Here is a 22,866-nt window from a genome sequence, read left to right as displayed (position 1 = left end):
TCATATTACATAAATAAATATATCGATGATCAAAATTGTATTTTAGTAACCGTAACAAGTCGTACTTGACAGGTTGGGACAGGAAGCAATGAATAGATCGACTATAATAAGCCATGTACATTCATGTGACCATAACATAACACTTTTTCTTAATGCTTTCTCTCAAAGAGTTAATGAGAAAGTGTGTCCATAAAACAACAGATAACATCAATTACTCAATGAGTAAGTGATCTCGTTTTTTTATTTCTTCAAAGATTGTCTCACAGGTAAACTAAACAGGTTACAAAACAACTTATTGCCAAGATACTGGCGCCAAGCCGCCAAGCAATCAAGCATGGTTTCCAACTTCTTCCTTCAGTACAACCAATTTTATTAGAAGATATTATGTACAATTTTTATGAATGCTTTCCAAAATTTTGTTATCTAAGGAACTACCAATTCTAAAAAATTTACATTTCCCTTTATTGTAAAGGCCAAAGTTTAAAACATGCCTTTCTTTTCACCTATTTAGGTCGAGTCTTATCTCACTCCCACCCTTCTCGTCCAAGTTGCTGGACTGCCCAACAGCCACACAAAGAACAGCTTCAGAGTCTGCAAGTACACAGCTCATATTATTAGTATGTCGTAACAGCAAATACAAGTTAAAGTAAAGCAAGACTTTCTGAAGAAGTGTCCTTAAGCAGGCAACAAAATAGATAAGCGTTAATTAGCAAGCCTATAGCAATGTCATTGTTGTATTTCCAAGAAATCATGTTATCAGCATCATTGAATCAGATAAGATTTAAACTGACACTACCGTGCAGGCAGACAAATACCACAAAACCAAAAAGACAGATTTTGAGCCTGTAAGTAGGGCAATCCCAAGATATAATTATCTATGGCTTATATAAAAGAAAATTTAGAATGTGTCCCTTTTCTGAAAGCTGTCATACACCTACACAATGTGATGCCGGGTTAGGGATAAGGCCAGGAATGTTAACGACGAAAGAATAAAAAGAAGAAGAAACAACCTACAAGCTCATAGATCATACACATATCATAACCTATGAATATTGAATATCACTGCATAAGGCTTCAGAGGAACAAAAAACAAAAAATTGTATGATGCTATTAAGAAAACAGGTCAATTCAGAGGAGAGGGGCATCAACAGATTAGAAGTTACCAATAGGGTAATATCAAGATATTGACATTGTCTTCAAGCCAACAACTTCACCTGGAGTTGCAACAGAAGCGCCACGTTTCACTGCACCAACATCTGCTTCCAAGTCAAATGAAAGTTCAAGGCATCTCTCAACAGGCTTATGAGCTGCTGAAGTTTCAGCCTTCCTGAAATCTTGCATCCCCATCCCTTTCTCAGCGGAATTTCTCAATTTACTTGAACTTTTCTTTCTTATTATAGAAGGCATGCTAAAGCTCATAGCAGAATTCCTCAATATAGATTCTGGACTGCCAGTACTTGTAGGGGTATATACATGACTAGGTGGTGTAGAAAGATATAATGGACTGTTAGTTTGAGCATCATTGTTCTCTACATAATTGACTCCATATAACTGGCCAGTCTCTGAAATTCTTAACCCAGGAGGCTCATAGCACAGATTTCCGTAACTTGTACCTTCAGAATCTGTAGATATACCATTAATTCTGTTTTTCTTCTTGCCCTGAGCATCATCCCCACTGAAATCAGACATTCCTAAACTCAAGAAAGGCTTGTCTAAACTCCTGAACACCTGATCAACAGTTTTGCTACCACTTCTTGGCCTTTTGGGAGACTCCAGTGCTAACATAGTTAAGGGTGTAGCCTTATAGTTTGTTGAAGGAAAATTCAAGCGAGAACCTGCAGTAGCTGTACTAGATAGCTGAAGATCTGCACCAAGAGGAGCATCTTGTTCATCAAACAACATCCTGCTTGGTCGGTTTAGTCTAATTTCTGAACGGTAAGAATTTCCAGGAGTATTTCCAAGGGCTAATTCAGTAGAGCAAGTTTCAGTACCATAGATTGTTGCTGTGCAGCTATCTTCATAAACATTTGCTGCAGCTTTGACTCTGCAGAGGTCTAACTTTCCCTCATAACAGTTTGCTTCGAATGTAGTCGTGTTTATGCTCTGGGTAAAACCATGAGGCGATCTTGCATCCAACTTCTTTTTTAAAGAGCTATTCCAGTGATTTTTTATGGCATTGTCCGTCCTGCATGTTTCCGACACAAGAAGTCAAAACATAATTATTGCTGAAAATTGACTGCACCTAAACAGTAAACAATCTGTATCATGTCAGCATTTAGTCATGGTAAGATTGCCAATTTAAATACAAATACCTTCCTGGAAGAAATCTTGCTATTTCTGCCCACTTGTTGCCATATCTCTGGTGATAGTAAGTAAGAAGTGATTCTTCCTCCTCTGTCCAGGCATCTTTCTTTATCGCAGGGTCAAGATGGTTGTGCCACCTACATGAGAACCAAAAATGAGGGGGAGGAAAAGAAAAACCAAAATTAAACAAAACAAAACTTTTGCCTCCAATTAGTTGCCTTGTATTCTTATTTGCTTTTAGTGAGCAGAAATGCAGAAACAGAGAGAGAGAGATCATAATAGCTACATATATAATTTACATTCAACCAGAAAAAATGATAATCTTTTATTGCCTATCATAATAGAAATACAGAGATTTCCCTTTTCAATTTTCATCATTTTTAAATAAGTACTACTAGTATATGGTACATTTTAGAACCTTTGCCTCAACATTTAGCATTAGTAGTGGGATTACTAAGCAATGCCAGATGATCCCTCTTTTGACCATCCAAACCTTTTATCCCAAACAAGCAAATTATAATGCACAATCAATTTCCCATTATAAACATTTAGCTGTCTAACTGATAAAAGTAGAACAAAGAAAATCATTATAGGCAAAATGTGTCAGAAGGTAATGATCAGAAAAATATTTCACCATATCCTTTCTCACAATATTCATACATTTTTGCATGTCAGGATCAGGGATATAATGCACTAGAGAAATATTTACCTCTCTCGACATTGCTTGCCTATCCGACCAGGCAACCTCTTTGCAATGACAGACCAGCTCTTGCAACCATGCATCTGAACCATCTCCATGATACAATCATCCTCCTAAAAGATGATAGATAAGTTAATCAAACACAATATTCATAGGCATCAGAAATATCAGCAAGCACAATATCGAGTCTTTAGAAGCCACTTCCAGTGAGAAAGAGCTTAAATTGTTAAATTCACCTCCTTTGTCCAGGGTCCTTTAACCAGTTCAGGATTAAGAACTTTTTGCCACCGATGTAGGCATTGCACATCCGTCCTTCCCGAAAAATGCTCAGCTGTAGGAAATTCAAAGACATAGTCAATAAACAGCTTATAAGCAACTACAAAACTTCACTAGATACAATTAAAGTACATATTGACCATGTAAAAAATTCAACTCACATAAATTCCTTGATCAAGCATTTAACCATTTTATGTTAAACAGCTAAATTCAAACTGATTGCAATGCCATCAAGGTCTATCATATTTCAGCTGAACAAAAGTTGCTTACAACAATTAACACTAAATCCTTCAATAGTTCGGAGTACTATAAAAACAAATGAAACTACTATGTATAAAGGTTTGTACTCGCCTATTTTTTTCCAATTCTTCCCATTGTGTTTCTTTACAGCAGCCGTGAGAAGATTGTCCTGTTTTCAAGATCAGCAAGCCAATATAAGGCAAACACATTGATTTAATCTAGTCATACACTACACTACACTACACCACTACACATACACATCTGATTAAACACTAAACTAGTGTCCCAATTTAAAGCATGATAATCAAAATATGGAGGATCTAAGAGCTACCACTCACCTCTTCCTCTGTCCACCCACCCTTCGATGACCGTCTTGTCGGACCACTTGTCCTTCTAATCAACACAAACAACATTAGTGGATCAGCCTCTACCATAATTTGAATGCCTGTTTCAACACTAAAGAACAAAAACACCTCCTCAAACAGACAAACTAAAGTATGAACATTGTTACATTTATAAATAGTTATGCATACAACCAAGTTACACAAAAACTCGATCCTCACTCTCCCCATACACACACTGTGCCGCGAACGTAATTAATCACATAAATGGCGTCAAAGGAATACGAAAAATGGTTTGACGAGTAGATCGTCTAGAATATGAAAGTTAAAATTTTGAAATTAAGAAAAATGCATACCCGTGCAATGGTGTAGATCTCGGGGTAGCATTTTCACAACTGCTACACGACATCGACGAATTCGAAGCAATCGTAACACCATCAGGAGAACCTAAATTCCACTCATCATCCTCATTCTTCACCTCAATCATCTTCATCATCCCAAAAATAATTATTACAACTACTAGTTCGTCTTATTGATCAAATCATACAAAAATCACAATGATAAGCATAAATCTGCACCAAATTTTGAAAGAATACAACGAAAACATACAGATTCCAAAAAATTCAGGTTCACTGAAATCATCATAATCACAAACTCTGTTTCTTCAGTAGATATTAATCAAAAACTTCAGTCAAAAATCACTATTAAATGCAAAAATAAACAATCAACGTATAAATTGAATTTAATAACACAAGCTCATCAATAATAAAACCGACACAAAATTCATCCGTTACCAGTTGACAAAATTACGAATATTTCCATAATCATATAAATTAATAATTCCACAATAAATTAATTTTGGAAAGAACTAACCTCAGATTTCTGAGAATTCGTAACCGCTAGCTAGAGAATCAAATTAGAGAAAAAAAAAGATTGAACTTTTTTTTGTTTTTTGGGAATTAGGGTTTAGTTTTTGGGTAGAATGAAGTAGCGGGAAAAAATATGAGAGAGAAAAAATAGGGAAGAGGAGAGAGAAGATGGAGTTTTAACGGGAAGTGTTGAATTGAGGAAGTTCAATTTGGGGTCTCTTTTAAATGCTTTGCCCTTTTTTTTTTTGGTACTCTCTCTAGTCTCTAATAACGAAAGCTTACGTTAGAAGTTACTACTCCACAGTCCACACCTTTCTACTACTCGGTAACGTATAGTCAAGGGCTAGGTGCTCATCCGCCTCTTTGTCAATAGTGAGTACAATGTACAAATATATATACGAGATGTTAAAAATGGACCTGACTCGAAAAATAGACCTTACTCGAAAACTAGTTATAGAAACATTAGAAAATTTTAATACTACATTTGGAGTGTACTTTTCTTCAATTTTATTTGCAATTGTTTGGTTTTTAGCTTTTTCTTTTGTTAATGTTTAATTTCAATCATTACAAATTTTTTATTCTTAATTAGTAAGAATTTAGAAAAAAAAAAAATTGCAATTTTGAAAATACATAGCAGAAAACGAATCTAACAAAATCTTACTTGACTATATTTTGCCTCGCATATCAATCACTAATAATAATAGTCAAACTTCTATGTCTATTGTGACATATGTCAAATGATTGAGTGAGGTATAGCTCAACTAATTAAACTTTCCCTTCCGATTCTAGGAAACCTTGGGATCGATTTTCACACCCGCACTTGTGAGTTGTGGCTCTCAAAAAAAATGGATTGAGGAAGTATTTATATATTCAATATCACTCATTTAAGCTAATACGTAGTATTCGCTTATTTAAGAAACAATTCAACTCATTTAAATTGATATTTGCTTATTTAAGAAATAAACCAATTATTTATCGTTATTTATCTTTAATCTCGTAATATATGTTATGAAAATATCATGTTTGGGGCATAGAATAATTTGACTTAATGACATTTTATTTAACAACTTTTTATCTAATGACTTAGGTCATGTTCTGTTCAGCTTAATTTCAGTTTAGTTCAGCTCCAATCAATTCAGTTTAATTCAACTCATTATCTAATTTCCTTCTTTCATAAACAATTCATTTCAACTCTATTTAGTTCAGTTGTTTTCAGTAAATTGAAACAGACCCTTAATGTACAAATAAAGTAAAACTTTGATCAAATATAAAAATCTCTTGAATTGAACATAGCCTCAGGATTATACTCTGTATAAAATAATTCTTAAAGGGGGAAAAATGGAAAAAGGGAAAAAGGATTATTATTTGAATCAAGTTATCAATTTATGTGCATAATTTCAATCTCTAACTTTTTTTTCTTGGGTAGATATCAAAATATGTACATTTATTTTTGTTATTTTTTTTTATTATTATTTTTTGGTTGGTAAGGAGAAGAACCGTACTAGGTTGAAGCCTCTCACACTTCTTTTGATCCGAGTTAGTGGGCTAGACATTATAAGAGTGGGGGAAAAAGGTAAGAGAATCCTTAATCCAAATATAACTAGTGGGGTTATAAAAATATGTATACTTCGTATTATACTAAAAAAAAAAAACATAAGCATCTCAAAATTGAATTAGAAATAAACTGCACATTGAATCGAACAATATGCACAATTAGAATTAAAATTTTACATATTATCTTACTCATTTTATTTTATGGATATTTTCATATGAGCTGAAAATAATGTGACAACTAACTAGTAATTGAATTCAACTCGACCGGCTTAATTATTTTACGTGTACAGTGACAAGTAGAGTTTGTACCTTTTTCAGCAAGGAAAAGTTGTTACGCATATTAGATGTGGCGGTTTTTTTTTATTTACTATGTTTCTATGCTATCTTTAGAGACTAATGATATCTTGACCTAGTAGTTAGATAAAGGTCTTGTTTGGCAGTAGCGTGCGGTTTAGGTAGTTGTTAGTGGTTAAAACAATTAGGAAAAAAAAAAGTGTTTGTCATCAATAGAAGTTTAGGTAGCGGTTAGTAGTGAGATAACATTTGAGTAGCTTTTCTCAAACGTTAAAAAAAAAAATAGTGTTTCAAAATTAGCAAGTAGCATTTGTCATTGATTATTACATAAACAATATTTATGTATATTTTTATTGTACATATCACTATTTCAACAACTGCTTTTACTAAAGAGTAACTTTTGTATACATCCGGTGTACAGTATTTTACTGTACATCGGGGTTATTTTATCAAATTTAGGGTCACTTTTACCTTTTACAATTTTTTGAGTAACTTTTAACTTTTATTTATGTGAGGGTAACTTTTATTCATAATTAGGGTAACTTTAAAACTAATGAACAATATTTTATTGTACATCCGATTTATTTAAAAGTTTGTTCTTTAATAGTTAATCTTTACCCACTGCTAATTGATTGACAGTCACTCATTACTCTTAACCTACCCATTATTCGACCGCTATAAGCTATCTGCAACCGTTAATTTTTTCGAACAGGGCCTAAGAGTTTGTGTATGATAGGTCTCAATCTCCTCTATCCGCAAATGGTAACTTAAGTTTTTTTTTTTTTTTTTTTTTAGGGAATGGTAACTTAAGTTTTAGGATAAAGAGTATTTGAGCCATGCAAGTTTATGTAGTTACTAGTTTACTACTTAGTACTTACTACTACTGTACTTCACATAATACTCCGTATTGAAAGTACTACCTCCGTTACATATTATTTACAACGATTTGACATAAAGTAGAGAGGAAAAATGTCTAATCATTGCAAATAATATATAACAGAGGTAGTAGTAAATATGTTATTGATATTTATCAACTCCAGAGATTTTGTTTCATATAAATTCCGAAAATAATACTTCGTAATACTGATCAACTTTAGCATTTTTATCTTTTTCATCAATTCCTTACATCTGTAATTACCAAGATTCAGGACGATCATGACACGAGAGAAGTGAATTACGAGTAGCATTTATTTATATATATATATATATTTTTTTTTTTTTTGACAAGGAGTATCATTTATTTTGGCAAAGCTATAGTTATACTGCAAATAAAAGGATTTTTAATACAATTGACGAACCGAAGGCAAGCTTTTGAACTACGGCTGAGCCTTCTTATTCTGAATAGAAAGAAGATTCAAACAACACCTTGGAGATTAGAAAGGTACAAAATTAACTACATAGAAAGCTGTGACTCCTTGGGCATTCATACCACGTCAACTCTTTATCAGCTTTAGGAGCCCATAGACAGTCAATGAACATAAGCCGGGCAAGGATTATTCGATCTAGCGTAGGCAATAAGGGCACTGGCGATACAATGTTCAACATCCAGCCAGTTGTATATGACTGTTGTAACCTTGCCTGTAGTATACTGGTATGAGCCCTTGTTTAACAAGATTTCTAGCACAGTTGTCTTTGACACACGAAACGATATCTCGTGGCAACTGGCAAGAGTTTGGGCTTCTGTAGTTCATATTTGCTAGTACTTGCTGTTGTACTTGACTTTCTAGAATTAAGATACAAAATAAAACCATAGATTTACGCAGCATCAAAACAATTTATACTTCACAAAACAAAGGAGCATTTTCCAAGACATCACCCTGTTCCTACATCCTTGTTCTTCAAGGATATTGTGCAAAGATGATCTGTAAATGGATGTACTTTAATTGCAGAATATGTGGACTTATAGCCATGTCCAACAATAGCAATAACCTCACTAGTTCAAGCATTTGCTTTCACTCGCCTCATCATGTCAACGAATTCTCCAAAAACTGTAACAAGAGAAACGGTAACTCAGATAAAGGAGAAAAAACAAAATACACCCATCCGCCAACATAGTAACTAAAATGCATTAAACTTGATCTATCAGATGCTGAAATAGAAACTAAGCTAAAGCAATTAGTGTTAGCATATGATAGAGATTATAAACAAGAGACATGATACCAATGGTAATGTTGCAGTGAGATTGAAATGAATCAAAATATCCTAAATAGAAAATGTAAATACCAGGGTCTGAATCATGGGGTCCTGGTGATGCTTCAGGGTGATATTGGAGAGACATGATATTCTTCGACGGAAACGCAAGACCGGCACAGCTTTCGTCATTAAGATTGATGTGTGTCACTTCAATTCCATCAGGAAGTGATGCAGGGTCTACTGCATAGTTGTGATTCTGTCACATCATACACAAACAATCAAGATTATTCTGTTACATGTTTAAAACAGAGATTGAATGCATGGATTTAATCTTTAAGTTCCACCATTACATAATTATAGAAGTTCTCAATTCTATCAAAGAATATGCTTATTCACCTATCCAGAAACTATACAGTATGTCATAAAGATCAGTTGCAAATCCAAAAATATATTAGGGAAACATGTTGGGATATCATAACACAAATTTTCTTATTCTTCTAAGTGTTAAAAACTCCGCATTTCCGCTCATATATCAGGAAGTCCCTCAGCAATGAAATAGTTTCAAACTTTCAAAAATTAATCATACATAAACTACTTGTGAGCAACTATTTTGTGGAGCCAATAGACAGTTCTCTAAACATCAGTAAACAAATGAGGAGTACGGGAGCACAACACAAGGAAATTAAAAGATGAAGCACAAAACGAGGAGGAAATATAGCACGTGAATAAAGTACCTGTGAACTAATTTCAACCTGACCATTTTTGATATTGCGAACAGGATGATTTCCTCCATGATGACCAAACTTCATTTTATAAGTTTTACCACCTAATGCTTGGCCCAGCAATTGGTGGCCCATACAAATTCCGAAAATCGGGACTTGTCCAATTAATTCCTTTACTGTATCAACAGCATATGGAACTGCTGAAGGATCCCCTGGACCATTGCTGAATAGAATGCCATCTGGTTGCAATTTTAGTGTCTCTGATGCTGGCCATGTTGATGGAACAACAGTAATTTTACATCCATATGATGCCAGACGCCTCAAAATGTTATGCTTGATACCAAAATCATAGGCAACCACCTTCATTTTGAAAACACAGCCAGAAAGAATTGATCAATGAAAGTTTACAACCAAATATAGGGTCAATACAGCAGCAGATGCAAAGCACAGACCTTGAAAGTTTCTCCAGGTCTCCCATTTGTATTAAATTCCCAATCATTGCCAGTTTTGTCAACCCACTCATAAGGAGCTTGACACGAAACACCACTTATCAAATCAACACCTGCAATATTGTAATCAGAGTTTAAGATAAAAAATAAATAGACAGCCTAATCCATTTTCAACACCAAGTAAACATTACCAACAATGTCCCAAGAACGAGCCATTTCTAATAACTGGTTGTCTGATTTTGATTCTTCCGTGCTCAACACACCAATAAGGCTCCCATCTTCCCTCAATCTACGGGTGATAGCACGAGTGTCAACATCATCTATTCCACAATAGACAGTTTGACAGAAAGTCAAAAGGCAAGCAAATGCAAACTAACTACTAATGCATGTTCTTTGCCAATCAAAATTTCCAAAATTTTGGCTTTTAGCTTACATATACCCATGATGTTTCTTTTGGATAAATAATCTCCAAGTGTCTCAACACATCTCCAGCTTGAAGTGCTGCATAAACAAGAAAAAGATAAGCACATATGGAATGATTGGAATCCTTCAGAAAAGCAATTACCAAGGTAATAATGCAAATAATCCGACCTGATGCTTAAGCTTCTAATCACCAGACCACCAAGAAAGCATTGACTTGATTCTTGATCATCTGCAATGATTGAATCCTAATCTAGTTACACATATTTGACAGATGAATAGGCAACAATTGTAAATTGTGTTGCACAGATATGGAAACAGGTAAACAGGAAGCGTATTGAAAACAGATACATCAGTCCTGTAATGCTACTCCATGCATCAGAGGAAATAAACATTACTCACCAAAATTCACACCAGTATTCCCTATATGAGGATTAGTCATCAGTACAAACTGGCCAGCATAACTAGGATCAGTTAGAATTTCTTGATACCTGAAATACAATACACTTAGACTACAAACCAAGCCAAGGGTGGAAGCAGGTAATTAAACGTCAGCAAATGAGAAAAACTTTTAACAGACGGAGTCCACTCACCCAGTCAATGAAGTATTGAAGACCACTTCACCAACTTGCGTCCCAGCAGCACCAAATGATTTGGCCTTCCAAATGGTACCATCCTCTAGCACAAGTCTAGCATCTGATACCTTCCACGGTCGGCCTCCTGACCCTGTGGCTGACAAGAAATGATGTTTCAGATATGATTATTGGACAGAATACTGGAAAAGAGCAGAAAGAGAGTAACAAACTAAGCATTCATGAAGCATATCAATTTTCAGTTGGCAGCAGTAACAAACAATTGACAAATATCAACCTAAATTGTGTGTTAAGGTCATTAACAAACATGAGCACACAAGTAAAGAGAGAGACACATTCTTATCTGAGCCTCATATTCACATATTTCAACCCAAGTAATTCAAAACTTAAACAAACCAAAAAAAAATTAGTTCCCATTCTCAGGTGAAACCAACCGCAACACAACCTAATTAGTTCCGTTGCCTAAAAACTTCCACCACAACAACAGTGTCATCTATAAAAAAAACTTAACTTGAAACGGGGGGGGGGGGGGGGGGGTTATCAGCTAATAGGAGCTGACCCAATTTATATTAATCTCAAAAATGTGAGTGATAAAGTTTTATTCTTTTTGGGTACTAATAGCAGCAAACCAGCTGATGATAAAAGACTACTGAAGATCAATATTGTTAACTACTGCCAAACTATTGTAACTTGCTGATTAAAGATTTAGACTGCATTTGTCTCGTATAATTAGTTTGCTAATCCTGCACCCAATTCAGCAGTGTATAATACGAATTTTCAATTACAAACCACTGATCCAGTCCATTACTTACCATTAGCAATGCAAGTCAGCAATATGCAATACTAGTAAATCAAAAAGTAAGAACTCAAATCGTTCAAACCACCATTTCATGTTTTGAGCAAATACTTTGTAATATAAAAGAATGCTCATAAATAAATACCTGAAACAGCAGCATTTTCGGTGAGAGAAACAACAGAGCACTTGACCCTGAACAACTTAACATCTCTTTTTTGAGGAGAGCAAATTCCCAAAGGAATTGCCACTGCAAAATCCATTGCTCTACATGCCATAATCAATTTCTTTCCTGAATAGAATTAAAACTAACAAATTTCAGGTATTATACTCAAAATATAATAACCCAATACAATCTCTACCAAAAACCCTTAATTTATCAGGAAATTAAGAAAGAAAAATTTCAATTAAAATTGAAAATTAAAACATTAAAGTGAAGCTAAATACAGGTAAAATGGAGAAGAGTAACGAGAGAGAAGAGGGTGGCGGATATACCACCGGGAATGAAGAGCGGGGCTGAGAGGAAGACGGAGTGGTGACTGGTGAGTGTGGAGCAATACTATTTAGGGTTTATGCTATTTTGTTTTTGCAATGTTTTGGCAGGAGGGTTTTTCTTATTCGAATGCTACCAATCTTAACCATTCATTTCTTTCACCATGAGTATGTATTACTGTACAAACTTTACTCCCTAATTTTTAATCTTAATAGTATGGATGGAGTATAGATGTATAGTGGAATAAAGTATTGAAAATGTAATAGAAGTACTTTTTTATTTATTTTTTTATGGAAAATTTGCAAATTGCAGCCATTTAAAGTTCGTATTTTGTAAATTGCAGCCATTTAAATAAAAAATTGCAAATTGCAGCTCAAAAATTCATATAAATTGTAAATTGCAACCCGATTCAACTTTTTCATCAATTTACAAGTTGAAAAATTTTCGATTAAGGTTTTAGGGGCCATTTTAGCTCTTAGGGGACCGAATTGAGCTCAGAATTAGCAAAAAAATAACCCAAGTATCTCGTTTTGCGTAACAAAAATGTATCGATTTGTGGAAAACTGTAAATATGAGACACTTACGTTATTTTTTTGCTAATTCCGAGCTCAATTCGGGATCCTAAGGGCTAAAATGACCCCTAAAACCTTAACCGAAGATTTTTCAACATGTAAACTAATGAAAAAATTGAATTAGACTGCAATTTACTATTTATACGAACTTTTGGGTTGCAATTTGCAAAAAAAAAAATTAAATGGCTGCAATTTGCAAAATACGAACTTTAAATGGCTGCAATTTGCAAATTTTCCTTTTTTTTATCTATTAACAATTACTAAAACAGAAGTTGCTGACATCACCCACCACTGTCCACGTGACGCTTTCTCAATAAAAATTGGGGGTTACTAAATGCCACAATAAAATTACTTAAGGCGCGGTATTAAATGACTCATCTACCCTAATAAATTCCATGTTTGACATCATTCAATTTTTCTCACTAACCATACTCCTTCCACCACCATCACCCTAAACACCATTACCACCACCACCCTAAGGTCGTCGAAATCACCATCACCCTAGACACCACCACCCGAAGGTCGTCGAAATCATCCAATCTTCTCACTATATATCACGCCAAATCAACCACTTATCATACCAAATCAACCGGAAAAAGGAAGAGGCTGGCGACAATGGAATCGCGGCGTGGGAAGAGGGTTCATTTGCCGGGAAATGTGGGGGAAAACGCCGACCAATTTGTCGGTAAGTTTTTTTTTTTTAATTTTCACTAGATTCGCATAGTCGCGTGCTATATGCGACTCCACCACGGCATAGTCGCATATAGCATGCGATCAGGGTCGTCCTAACCTTTTTGGAGGCCCTGTGCAAAAATAGAATATAAAATTTGGCTTATGAATTTTCTCTACTCACGGTACATTTTTTAATACAAGAAACAAAATCGTTGTTCTTCACAAATCCGGAAAAAAAAAATACATTTTGTAAAAAAAAAAAGGACTTTAGTGAGAATTGAACCAAGGACCTCTTGCAAGTGAAGATGGTAGAGCTCATGAAACCACTAAGGCATTATTAGTATACATGAATAATTTTAGGAAATTTTGTAAATTACCACCCAAAAAGAGGTCCAGTTTTGAAATTACCACCCATTAAAAACTTTATTTTAAATAACCACCCATTAAATTAATTAATCTTTCAGATTACCACCCATTTTGATTTTCCGGTTGAAAATCCGTTTGAGGGGCCCACCCTATTAACTTCCCTCCTTTTTTTTTCTTCTTTTCTTCGACCTAACTTCCATTAACCACATAACACAGCTTCTCTCTCCAATTTCCTCACTGAAATCATCTAAATCCATCAATTTTTTCCTATTTCTTCCTTTATTTCTCTGTCAAATCCTCAACGACTCCTATACAATTGAGTTAAAACCCTATTTCTAAGCTTTTTTCCCGGAAATTGAATGCGTTTGGTGGACTTGCATGTATTGGTAAAGTCGCTATGTTGAAGTGATCTGGGGACCAAACGTGATTTTGAAGCTCGTGGGTACTGCTGATGTCAATGGCGACTACTGAGGTAAGCAATTTTGACCCTATTCAATTGAATTTTGTATATGTATGTTGTTGATGGTATAATTGCAATTATGCGAAAAATTAGGGTTAAATGTGTAATGGGTTATCTTCACAATTGTTTATTATTGCAATTTGAACTGTAATTGTTGTTTGATTGGGTGTTTATTGTTTAATTATGCCACATGTGTTGAATTGAATAAACTATGGTGTTGTGTGGGTGAACTGTAGACTGCCAAGTATGGTTTATTCATTAGTGGCTTATTAATATGAACAGGTACTAGGTAAACAGGAATGTTTGGATGTTAAGGTTAGATTAGGTGGTGGGTTTGTGAAAAAAAAATTAAAGGGAAGGAATATGGTTGTGTATGAAGGAGGATGGGAGTTTTGGAGGTATGGCTGTAAAGTGAGTGACATGTCAGTGAACTTTCTCAAAGAGTGTTGCATTTGGGGTTTTGTTAAGCTAGATTTGCATGTGCCTAGTGAGTGGAATATTTAGTATTAAAAAAAAAAGGGAAAGCTTTGGTCAAATGGCAAAAGGGAAATTGTGAATGAAGAGGAAGTCAAGGGCTTTTTAGAGACCAAAAGTAAGGATGGGTTTGTTGTACTTTACTGTACAAGCTAAGACCAGTTTAGGGTTGTAACTGAAGAACCTAATACTGTTCTGCCTACCCAAAATAGTCAAAACATGAATCCAAGCCCACTGAAATTAGAAGAAGCCCTAGGTTTAAACAGGAAACAAATAAGGGGGTGACTGAGGGAGAGGAAGCTGCTGATAAGGTTGGAGATAGGGTTCCCACAGAAAGTGTTAAAGGGAAGGGGAAGCAAGGTGAGCAGGAAGGGACTTCCAGGGGGAAGAAGACAAATAGAAAGCTTGAGCTTGAATCAGAAAGTGGATCTGATTTTTCTGATTCTGAGGGGACTGATATAGATTGGGGAGCAGGGGAAGAGGAGTGTGATGATGAGGGAGTAGAAGAGGCAAGGCAGTTGGAGGTTAGTGGGAGGTAAATTTTGGAAGAAGTGAATGCTAGTTTGAAGGATGTGCAAGACAAAGAAGAACAACAAGTGTTCTTGGAAAGTCAGCTGCTACAGAATGAGGTAGCTTTGCAAACAGAGTTCACCTCTGACTCTGAGGAATTGGATAGTCCAAGAGGGTCTGATGATGAGCATGATAACAGCCCTTGGTTCCATGCTACAACACACTTCAGCAAACCAATTCAATTGGTGAAGTACCAGAAGTTTATGAACAACAATGTGGTGAGGAAAGCTCTCAGGGTTCATGCCATTGAGAATAGGTATGAATATTGGTATTTACATAATGACAGTAGCAAGATCACTATACAATGTAGGAAGAGGTGTCAATGTAAATGGAATCCCAAAAAAATGTAGACTTCCTAGTTGTACTTGTGTAGGGGGTAGGAGATGTCACTTTAAGGTGGTTGTTAGGAGGTCTGTGAACCAAGATTTTTGGCAGATTAAGAGCTTAAATTTGAAGCATAATTGTCTAAGAGATAGGAGCAATCACAACTTAACAACTGAGTACTTAGCTGAGAAGTACATTGAGGAGTTCAGATCAGATCCTTTGTGGAAAATTAAAGCTTTCAGAAGGAAGGTTTTGGGGGACCTTGGGATTGAAATAACATACAGTAAAGCTTGGATGGCAAGGGCTAGGGCTAAACTGAAGATCTATGGCTCAGCATCAGAACAATATGCTCGAGTTTGGGACTATGGGAAGGCTGTTCTTAAGTATAGCCCTGGATCTGGTTGTGTAGTAATGGTTGAGGGAGTGGAGAAGCCTGAACCTCCTTTGTTTTTGAGGATGTATATGTGTCTTGCACCTTTAGCCAAAGGGTTTTTATCAGGCTGCAGACCATTAATTGGGCTTGATGGCACTCATCTTAAGGGTCCATACCTAAGGCAGATCCTAGTAGCAGTTGGTAAGGATGGTAATAACAACATTTATCCTATTGTCTCGGCTACAGTTGAGATTGAGAACAAGGAAACCTGGATCTTTTTTCTTGAGTGTTTGATGGGCACACTTAAAGATGAAGAAGGAGGGCTTGGCTACACTTTTATGTCTGATAGACAAAAAGTAACCCTACACTTTTATGTCTGATAGACACTTTTATGTCTGCACTTTAACTTACTTATTTTGTTGATTTGTGAACAGGGCCTGCTAGAAGCTTTGAATCAAGTTGTACCAAATGCTGACACTAGGTACTGTGTGAGGCATATATGGGCTAACTTCAAGCTTCAATTCAGTGGCTCTAAATTTAAGGAGCTATTTTGGTCAGCAGCCAGAGCAACTACCTTGGTAAGCATAACTTCAACCTGTTCTTTTTGTTTTAGTCTAACTTAAAGCTTCTGACATTTTATCTAGTGCTGTTAGTAAATCCTGCTGTCAATAATGTAGGTTTGTTTGATATGTCTTGATTTTTTTTTTCACTGCACATTTTAGTTTGATTTTGAAGTTGCCATGGAATCCATTGAGTTCTTGTCTGAGGAGGCATATGAATACCTTGCTGACATCCCTCCTAAGCACTGGTCTAGGCATGCATTTAGCTCCTTTCCAAAGTCAAACATGCTTTTGAACAATGTTTGTGAGACCTTCAATGCTGTGATAAAAGAAGCTAGGGATAAGCCTATTTTGACACAAATGGAGTGGCTTAGGAGGTATATGATGAAAAGGAATCATGACAAGTGGGAGTGTTGTCAGAAAATGGAGGGCAAGGTAACTCCATATGTGAAGAAAACATTTAAAAGAATTGAACCAGTTGCAAGGCATTGCATTGTGCAAGTATCTAGGGATGATGCATATGAGGTTGAACTGAACTCTGATCTAGTTACAGTTGACCTAAGTAAAGGGACATGTTCCTGCTATCATTAGGAGCTGACAGGTATCCCTTGTGTCCATGCATATGCATGCATCATGGACAAGAGAGCAGACCCTGAAGATTATGTGGACAGTGCATATGCTGTGGACACCTATATGTTGGCTTATAGGTTTGAAGTACAACCAATGTCTGACCCACACCATCGGGACAAGGTCAACCTCAGAGCACCTATGCCACCAGCCATCAAGATCCAGCCTGGAAGACCTAAATCTAAGAAAAGAAAGCTGGAGCAGGGACAGGAGGGTGCCCAAAGCCAATCTGTGCAAAAGCCTGTGAAAAGGAGGAGTACTTGCAACAATTGTGGGCAGCAAGGTCACTATGCAAAAACTTGCAAGAACCCTACAGTTACTCCACTAGCAGTTTCTTCACCAAAAAATGGAGGAGGTAGACCCCAATCTGATAGTGACTAGGTGAAAGAACAAAGAAAGAAGAAAAACCTCAGAGCATTGCAGATGGTAACACTCAAAGCAAAGTGGATTTTTATTTTTTTTAGTACTTAGCTGATATGTGTTTCTAACTACTGTTCTGTTGTATGCCAAAATTAGGAAAGTGCACTAGATGCTACTGCTGGACCTAACAGCATTGGGAATAGGACATTCCCTCAAGAGCAATACAAGAAGGAGCAGCAGCAGAAAGCACAGCAGAAGCAACAGCAACAACAACAACAGCAGGAGCAACAAAGTCAGCAGACTCAGCAGAGTCACCAGCAAGAACCTTTAAGTCAACCAAGCCAAGCCTCAACAACTACTTATGATAACACTGTTCCAACTTGAATGAAATACAAGATTCAAGGTGGTACCAATTAGAAGGTGTTAGTGTTAGTTTCTCATATTTTGGATAGTATGTAATTAGAAGGTGGTAGTGTTAGGTTGTATTTTGTGACTTGTGTAATCTTGGATGCTGTTTCAATGAAATTGACAGTTTGGTTTGGACAAACTTTGCCCAAATACTTAATTCATTTAGCTGCAACTGTGTTGATTAAATTGTGGTGTGCCTATATTCTATTTCCTTTTATTTTTCTTTTATAGAACAATCAACAAATAAGGAAGCTAATAAAAAGCATCAGCAAACATAACACATAAGCCAAATAAACCAGAAATACTTGTTCATTCCATTACTAAAATAACAAGTTCAACATTATAATCAACAACTACTACAACAACTACACCTCCCTTAAACCAGTTTATTAACTACAACACAACCTAAAACTAAAATTAAGGACCAAACAACAACTACAACAATCATTAGCTTGCTATCAGGATTGCCACTGCCATTGAGCATCTTCTTCCTATCTCCACTTAAAGCCTTGCATTTCACTATCAATGTATCCACCTCATTAAGAAGACACCTTCTCTGCCCACTTAAGTCATCAACATCCCTTTTCAGATAGTTCACTTCAGCTTTCATCAATTTTTTGTCAAGCAAAAGATTGTTGATCACATCTCTTTGCCACTCAGTTCCATCTTCAGTGTTAATCCATTCAAAACACTTGCACCCTCTAGTTTCAGTGTTAGGGTCATAGAATTTGCAAGCCTTGAATTTCCTTCCTGGGTTCTCTCTGGTCCAAGATGTCAACCTAGCAAAGGGCAGTCCACAATTGCATTTCTTCTGGTTAGTGGGAGATGTGTTATTCCAAGACATTTTCTAACCTGCATTTACAAAGCAACAACTCAGTTTGTGCAACATTTCCAGCAAACACAAGCAATTATATTATTCTAAGACAAGCACACCTAGTCACTGTGGTGGTTGACCCCCATAATGAGGATAACCAGGGGGTGGCCAAGTCCCATTCTGTTTCATCCTGTACTCAATGATACAGTCAGCTAAGAACCCTGGGTCATCTGTGCTCCCAACATGTATGATGTACATATCCTTATTCCCCAACCTCCTAATCATCTTGAACACATCACCATCATCTTCTAAAGTCCTATACTTCCCTTTATAGATATACTGAAATATAGGATAAAGAAGATCAATTGATCCTTCACTTGGATCTTCCATGTCACGCAGTTGATCTTCGAAAGCTATGGCTGTGTCCTGTAAGTTACTGTTGCCTACTTCATACTCAAGGTCCACAACAAAACTAAAATACTTAAATCTGAAAATGTACTTATCCCCTCTTTCCATTTCTGCAAGACATCATTCAACAAAAAACAACACAAAACCAAGCTTACAACTTCATGCATGAATGAATCATTCACATCTTTCTTTAAAAAAAAAACAACACATTTGACACCATTATTCAACCTAATAGACAATCATTCACCAAATTTGGACAACACCAACACCAATTACCAGAAAAATAACATAAACACCCAATTAATTACTTCCACGAAACCTAATTGCAAAATCCCCCAAATAAATTTACCCAGGAACCCTAATTTTTAAAGTTCAGGAGTCTTACCTCAAATGCGAATTCAATTGGGTCTGAACTTCAATGGATTAATTCGTCGCACAATACCAGTTCAAATTTGGGGAATTTGGAAGAAATTAGGGGAAGAATTTGTTAATTGGAGATATATTTTTTTTTCCAAGTAATTGTAGTTGGGAAATATATAAACACGAAAAATCAAGGAGAAACCCAGTCAATTAAGTCAAACTAGCCGTTAATAGCAGTTATGTGGGCCCCTCAAACGGATTTTCAACCGGAAAATCAAAATGGGTGGTAATCTGAAAGATTAATTAATTTAATGGGTGGTTATTTAGAATAAAGTTTTTAATGGGTGGTAATTTCAAAACTGGACCTCTTTTTGGGTAGTAATTTACAAAATTTCCATAATTTTACAACATATATCAGTTATACATTTTTAATGATCTGAGGCCCCAACCAAAGTTGGGCCCTGTGCGGCAGCTCATGTTGCACACTCTTATGGTTGGTCATGCATGCGATTACACCGTGGTGGAGTCGCATATAGCGTGTGACTACGCCACTGTACAGTTGCATATAGCACGCGACTCTACCATGACATAGTCGCATGCTATATGCGACTATACCACGATGTAGTGCATATAGCATACGACTATACCGTGGTATAGTCGCATATAACATGCGACCGGGTACAACGAAAATTGAAAAAAAAGTCCAACATATACCTGACTTGACGGTGTCGACGGTTCGTCGTCCCAACCAAGTGCCTCCGATATGAACGCCGACCGTCGTCGACTCATTTTATATGTCGTAGGTGGTGGACCATTCAAGGTGGAGTCGTGGTGTATGATGGTTAAGGTGGAGTCGTGGTGGACCAGTCAAGGTGGAGTCGTGGTGGACCGGTCAAGGTGGAGTCGTGGTATGGGTAGTGGAGCTAATGGTCAAGGTGGAGCTAAGACAAAGTTAGTAGTTAATAATGGTTGAATTGTTATGTAATTTTCAAAATTATAAGGAGCATGAAAGTCTTTTAATACTATAGCTTGAGTAATTTCATTGTGGCAAATAGCAATTCACTAAAAAATTTCCCGTCTAAATACAATGATGATGTCATTTTTTTTGTTTTGGAAAACTATCATAATTAACATTTTTGAAATTTAAATATTGGAAGCTTCTGCATTACAACTAAAATCTACCAATTTATCGTAGGAAATTGAAACAATTTTAAATAGCACACTAATAAATGACCTCCTAAACAACATTAACCAGATACTATATCATAATTTTGATTAAAATAAAAACTTTTATAATTACAAAATATACGTAATTCTTATTTATATTCATGTATAATAGCGATTTATTTTTATAATGTACAAATTAAAAATAGACTTTATACAAAACGTGCATCGCACGGGTTCTGACCTAGTTTTTCTTTTATTTTAGGAATCCTCCCTCAAATTTAATCAGCACATAGTTTTACCTTTTTTTTTTTTTTTTCTTTTTTTACAAACTAGAGCATACCCGTGCTTTACACAGGACACATTATACTCAAAAGAAAATTACCTAAAGTGAAATGTTGATGGTTATTGGTATCTCTTGAAAAAAATACAAAAAAAATATAAAATTAAAAAATAACAGGACGGGTAGTGTAGTTATTGGTGATCAATAGAATTTGAGGATTGAAGATTGGGGATTTGGAGGATTGTAGTGAATTATCTCTACAATTATATTATAGATTTTTATATGAAACTGGCCATACGATGTGACCAACCAGCAAGAGAAACAAAATGAAAATTTGACTTTTGTCCACTAAAATACATTAACTTTTATTACCCATCTAAAATTTATTTATTTCACTACCATAAAAAAAAAAAAAAAAAAAACAAAAAAAAAATTGGTATTACTCCTACGTACCACTTAACAAAATAGGTTACTATTTTCATTAGTAGGGCCTTACCACCGTCAAGCCACCCCTCCCCCCTCTGCCCCTCCCCGTGGTAGTTGTCGACAATAGCTCGACGCCAGCGACCCCACCCAGCCACCCTCTCCCCCTCCCTGCGGCGGCTGGCGGCACCCAAACAATACCTCGGCGCCAGCGACCTCACCCTCACCCTCCCCTTTCCCACTCTCGACTACCCTTAAAACCACCATACCCTTATTTTATTTGAAATATAAAACCCCCTTTTTCACCACCGTGCAGACCACTGCACCATTGAAATAAAGGAACAAATGGAGAGAATAAAGAAAATACCCACTTCAACCACCGTTAGCCAAGCAAATTTTAAATTATTGAGATTCAAAACCGAGGTTATAAAGGTTGAATTTGGTTTTATTTGTTTTAGATTGGGATTTGGTGGCCAAATTCGACCAACATAGCCTCGCTTTTGATAGTGGCCTGAATGGGGACGGTGAAGAGGAGAGATTGATGTTGCGGTGGTGTTTCAAAAACAAAAGGTGTGATGGTAGATGTGTGGGAAGTAGGGTCGCCAGTGATGCAAAGTGGGTGGGGGAAAGAGAAGGGGAGGGGTTGCCGATGCCGGGGGATCGTTTGGGCCCATACAGCCGGCATGGGGAGGGGTGGCTCATAGGAGGCAATGGCTGGGATTTTGTTTTTTAAAGTCTCTTCTTTTTTATTTTAATAAATTAAATCATTATTTAATGAAATATAGCTTTTGCTACCACTTAACGAAATCGTAACAGATTATGTTAAGTGGTAGAAAAAACTATATTTTGTAACTTTTAGAGGTAGCAAAATAAAAATAAAATTTTAAATAGGTAGCAAAAATCAAAGCAGGGTATTTTGGTGGAGAAAGGCTTGCCAAAAGGGCTCTAATCCCTGATTAACGTGAGTCTCCCAAACAAGAATTAACGTGAGTCTCCCAAACAAGAATTTTCTGCATGCCGTGAGGTTCGAACTCGATTTAAACGACATTAATTTATTTCAACACTTGAACCAAATCTTGTTGGTTCCTGTACCTTATTCATTTGAGAAATTAGAAATTTATGAACGTAACCCATTAGATTATAAAAACTGTTTATGCCTTGCTAAAAATATCACAATTTTAGGGCCTGTTCTTTTACGTTGAAATTCAGTTCAGTACAGTTCAGTTCAGCTGAGTTCAGTCAATGAGAACAAGCCCTTAGTATCAACAAGGAATAACAACGGCTACATTATCTCATTCTTTCAGTCACATACAGATTCGGTTTTCCATTCTTTCACTCACTAATCACTATACACGCCGCGCAAAACACCCTCAATGTCAGAACCCTCTCAACAGACATCTCAACCAACAAATCCTCAACAACAATCCATTTCTCAAACCAATCAACCATCTACTTCCACCCGGAATT

The 22,866-nt window shown here is 36.1% G+C and overlaps 3 protein-coding genes across 6 annotated transcripts; 1 reads left to right on the top strand and 2 right to left on the bottom strand.

Moving 5' to 3' along the window:
- Positions 1–186: 186 nt before the first annotated feature.
- On the bottom strand, positions 187–4,910 carry LOC110702482 (transcription factor MYB3R-5-like). Of its 3 annotated transcripts, XM_021880196.1 has the most exons (9): positions 4,735–4,910; positions 4,218–4,348; positions 3,859–3,913; positions 3,632–3,689; positions 3,241–3,335; positions 3,014–3,117; positions 2,313–2,441; positions 1,164–2,185; positions 187–591 (listed from the first exon to the last, which is right to left on the bottom strand). In XM_021880196.1, exons 2-8 carry the CDS (start codon positions 4,346–4,348, stop codon positions 1,177–1,179), a joined length of 1,581 nt encoding a protein of 526 aa, XP_021735888.1. In that variant the 5' UTR covers positions 4,735–4,910; the 3' UTR covers positions 187–591; positions 1,164–1,176. The 3 variants fall into 3 exon arrangements, with proteins under 3 accessions (XP_021735888.1, XP_021735889.1, XP_021735887.1); XM_021880197.1 differs by lacking the exons at positions 4,218–4,348; positions 4,735–4,910 and having other exon boundaries at positions 1,164–1,865; positions 1,992–2,185; positions 3,859–4,191; XM_021880195.1 differs by lacking the exons at positions 4,218–4,348; positions 4,735–4,910 and having other exon boundaries at positions 3,859–4,191.
- A 2,904-nt stretch (positions 4,911–7,814) lies between these two features.
- Positions 7,815–12,349, bottom strand: LOC110702481 (carbamoyl-phosphate synthase small chain, chloroplastic-like). Of its 2 annotated transcripts, none has more exons than XM_021880194.1 (11): positions 12,184–12,349; positions 11,837–11,980; positions 10,896–11,028; positions 10,705–10,793; positions 10,474–10,534; positions 10,316–10,383; positions 10,074–10,202; positions 9,886–9,995; positions 9,446–9,793; positions 8,802–8,967; positions 7,815–8,566 (listed from the first exon to the last, which is right to left on the bottom strand). In XM_021880194.1, the coding sequence occupies exons 2-11, from the start codon at positions 11,964–11,966 to the stop codon at positions 8,517–8,519; spliced, it is 1,284 nt and encodes a 427-aa protein (XP_021735886.1). In that variant the 5' UTR covers positions 11,967–11,980; positions 12,184–12,349; the 3' UTR covers positions 7,815–8,516. The 2 variants fall into 2 exon arrangements, with proteins under 2 accessions (XP_021735886.1, XP_021735885.1); XM_021880193.1 differs by having other exon boundaries at positions 10,896–11,034; positions 12,184–12,347.
- Positions 12,350–14,248: 1,899 nt separating this feature from the next.
- Positions 14,249–17,560, top strand: LOC110702287. The gene is made up of 8 exons (XM_021879991.1): positions 14,249–14,263; positions 14,534–14,662; positions 14,938–15,249; positions 15,295–15,551; positions 15,646–16,348; positions 16,427–16,570; positions 16,715–17,053; positions 17,144–17,560. The coding sequence occupies exons 1-8, from the start codon at positions 14,249–14,251 to the stop codon at positions 17,558–17,560; spliced, it is 2,316 nt and encodes a 771-aa protein (XP_021735683.1).
- The last annotated feature ends 5,306 nt before the right edge of the window (positions 17,561–22,866 follow it).

This window comes from Chenopodium quinoa, unplaced genomic scaffold (genome assembly GCF_001683475.1).
Source record: "Chenopodium quinoa cultivar QQ74 unplaced genomic scaffold, ASM168347v1, whole genome shotgun sequence".
Lineage (NCBI taxonomy): Eukaryota > Viridiplantae > Streptophyta > Magnoliopsida > Caryophyllales > Amaranthaceae > Chenopodium > Chenopodium quinoa.
The sequence above is the reverse complement of the archived record's forward strand: the minus strand, read 5'-3'. Positions and strand labels throughout refer to the sequence as shown.

What these genes read in the sequence shown, in the direction of transcription:
- LOC110702482 (XM_021880195.1), bottom strand. Translation starts at nt 4,092, where the DNA reads ATGGGGAGAGTGAGGATCGAGTTTTTGTGTAACTTGGTTGTATGCATA. An exon ending in GAAGAATTGGAAAAAAATAG is followed by an intron (nt 3,336 to 3,631) that starts GCGAGTACAAAC and finishes AATTTCCTACAG; the next exon opens with CTGAGCATTTTTCGGGAAGG. An exon ending in GCAAGATTTCTTCCAGGAAG is followed by an intron (nt 2,186 to 2,312) that starts GTATTTGTATTT and finishes GGAAACATGCAG; the next exon opens with GACGGACAATGCCATAAAAA.
- LOC110702481 (XM_021880193.1), bottom strand. Translation starts at nt 11,966, where the DNA reads ATGGCATGTAGAGCAATGGATTTTGCAGTGGCAATTCCTTTGGGAATT. An exon ending in ATTAGAAGCTTAAGCATCAG is followed by an intron (nt 10,384 to 10,473) that starts GTCGGATTATTT and finishes TTGTTTATGCAG; the next exon opens with CACTTCAAGCTGGAGATGTG. An exon ending in AAGAAACATCATGGGTATAT is followed by an intron (nt 10,203 to 10,315) that starts GTAAGCTAAAAG and finishes ATTGTGGAATAG; the next exon opens with ATGATGTTGACACTCGTGCT.
- LOC110702287 (XM_021879991.1), top strand. An exon ending in GTTCATGCCATTGAGAATAG is followed by an intron (nt 15,552 to 15,645) that starts GTATGAATATTG and finishes AAAAAAATGTAG; the next exon opens with ACTTCCTAGTTGTACTTGTG. An exon ending in TTATGTCTGATAGACAAAAA is followed by an intron (nt 16,349 to 16,426) that starts GTAACCCTACAC and finishes ATTTGTGAACAG; the next exon opens with GGCCTGCTAGAAGCTTTGAA.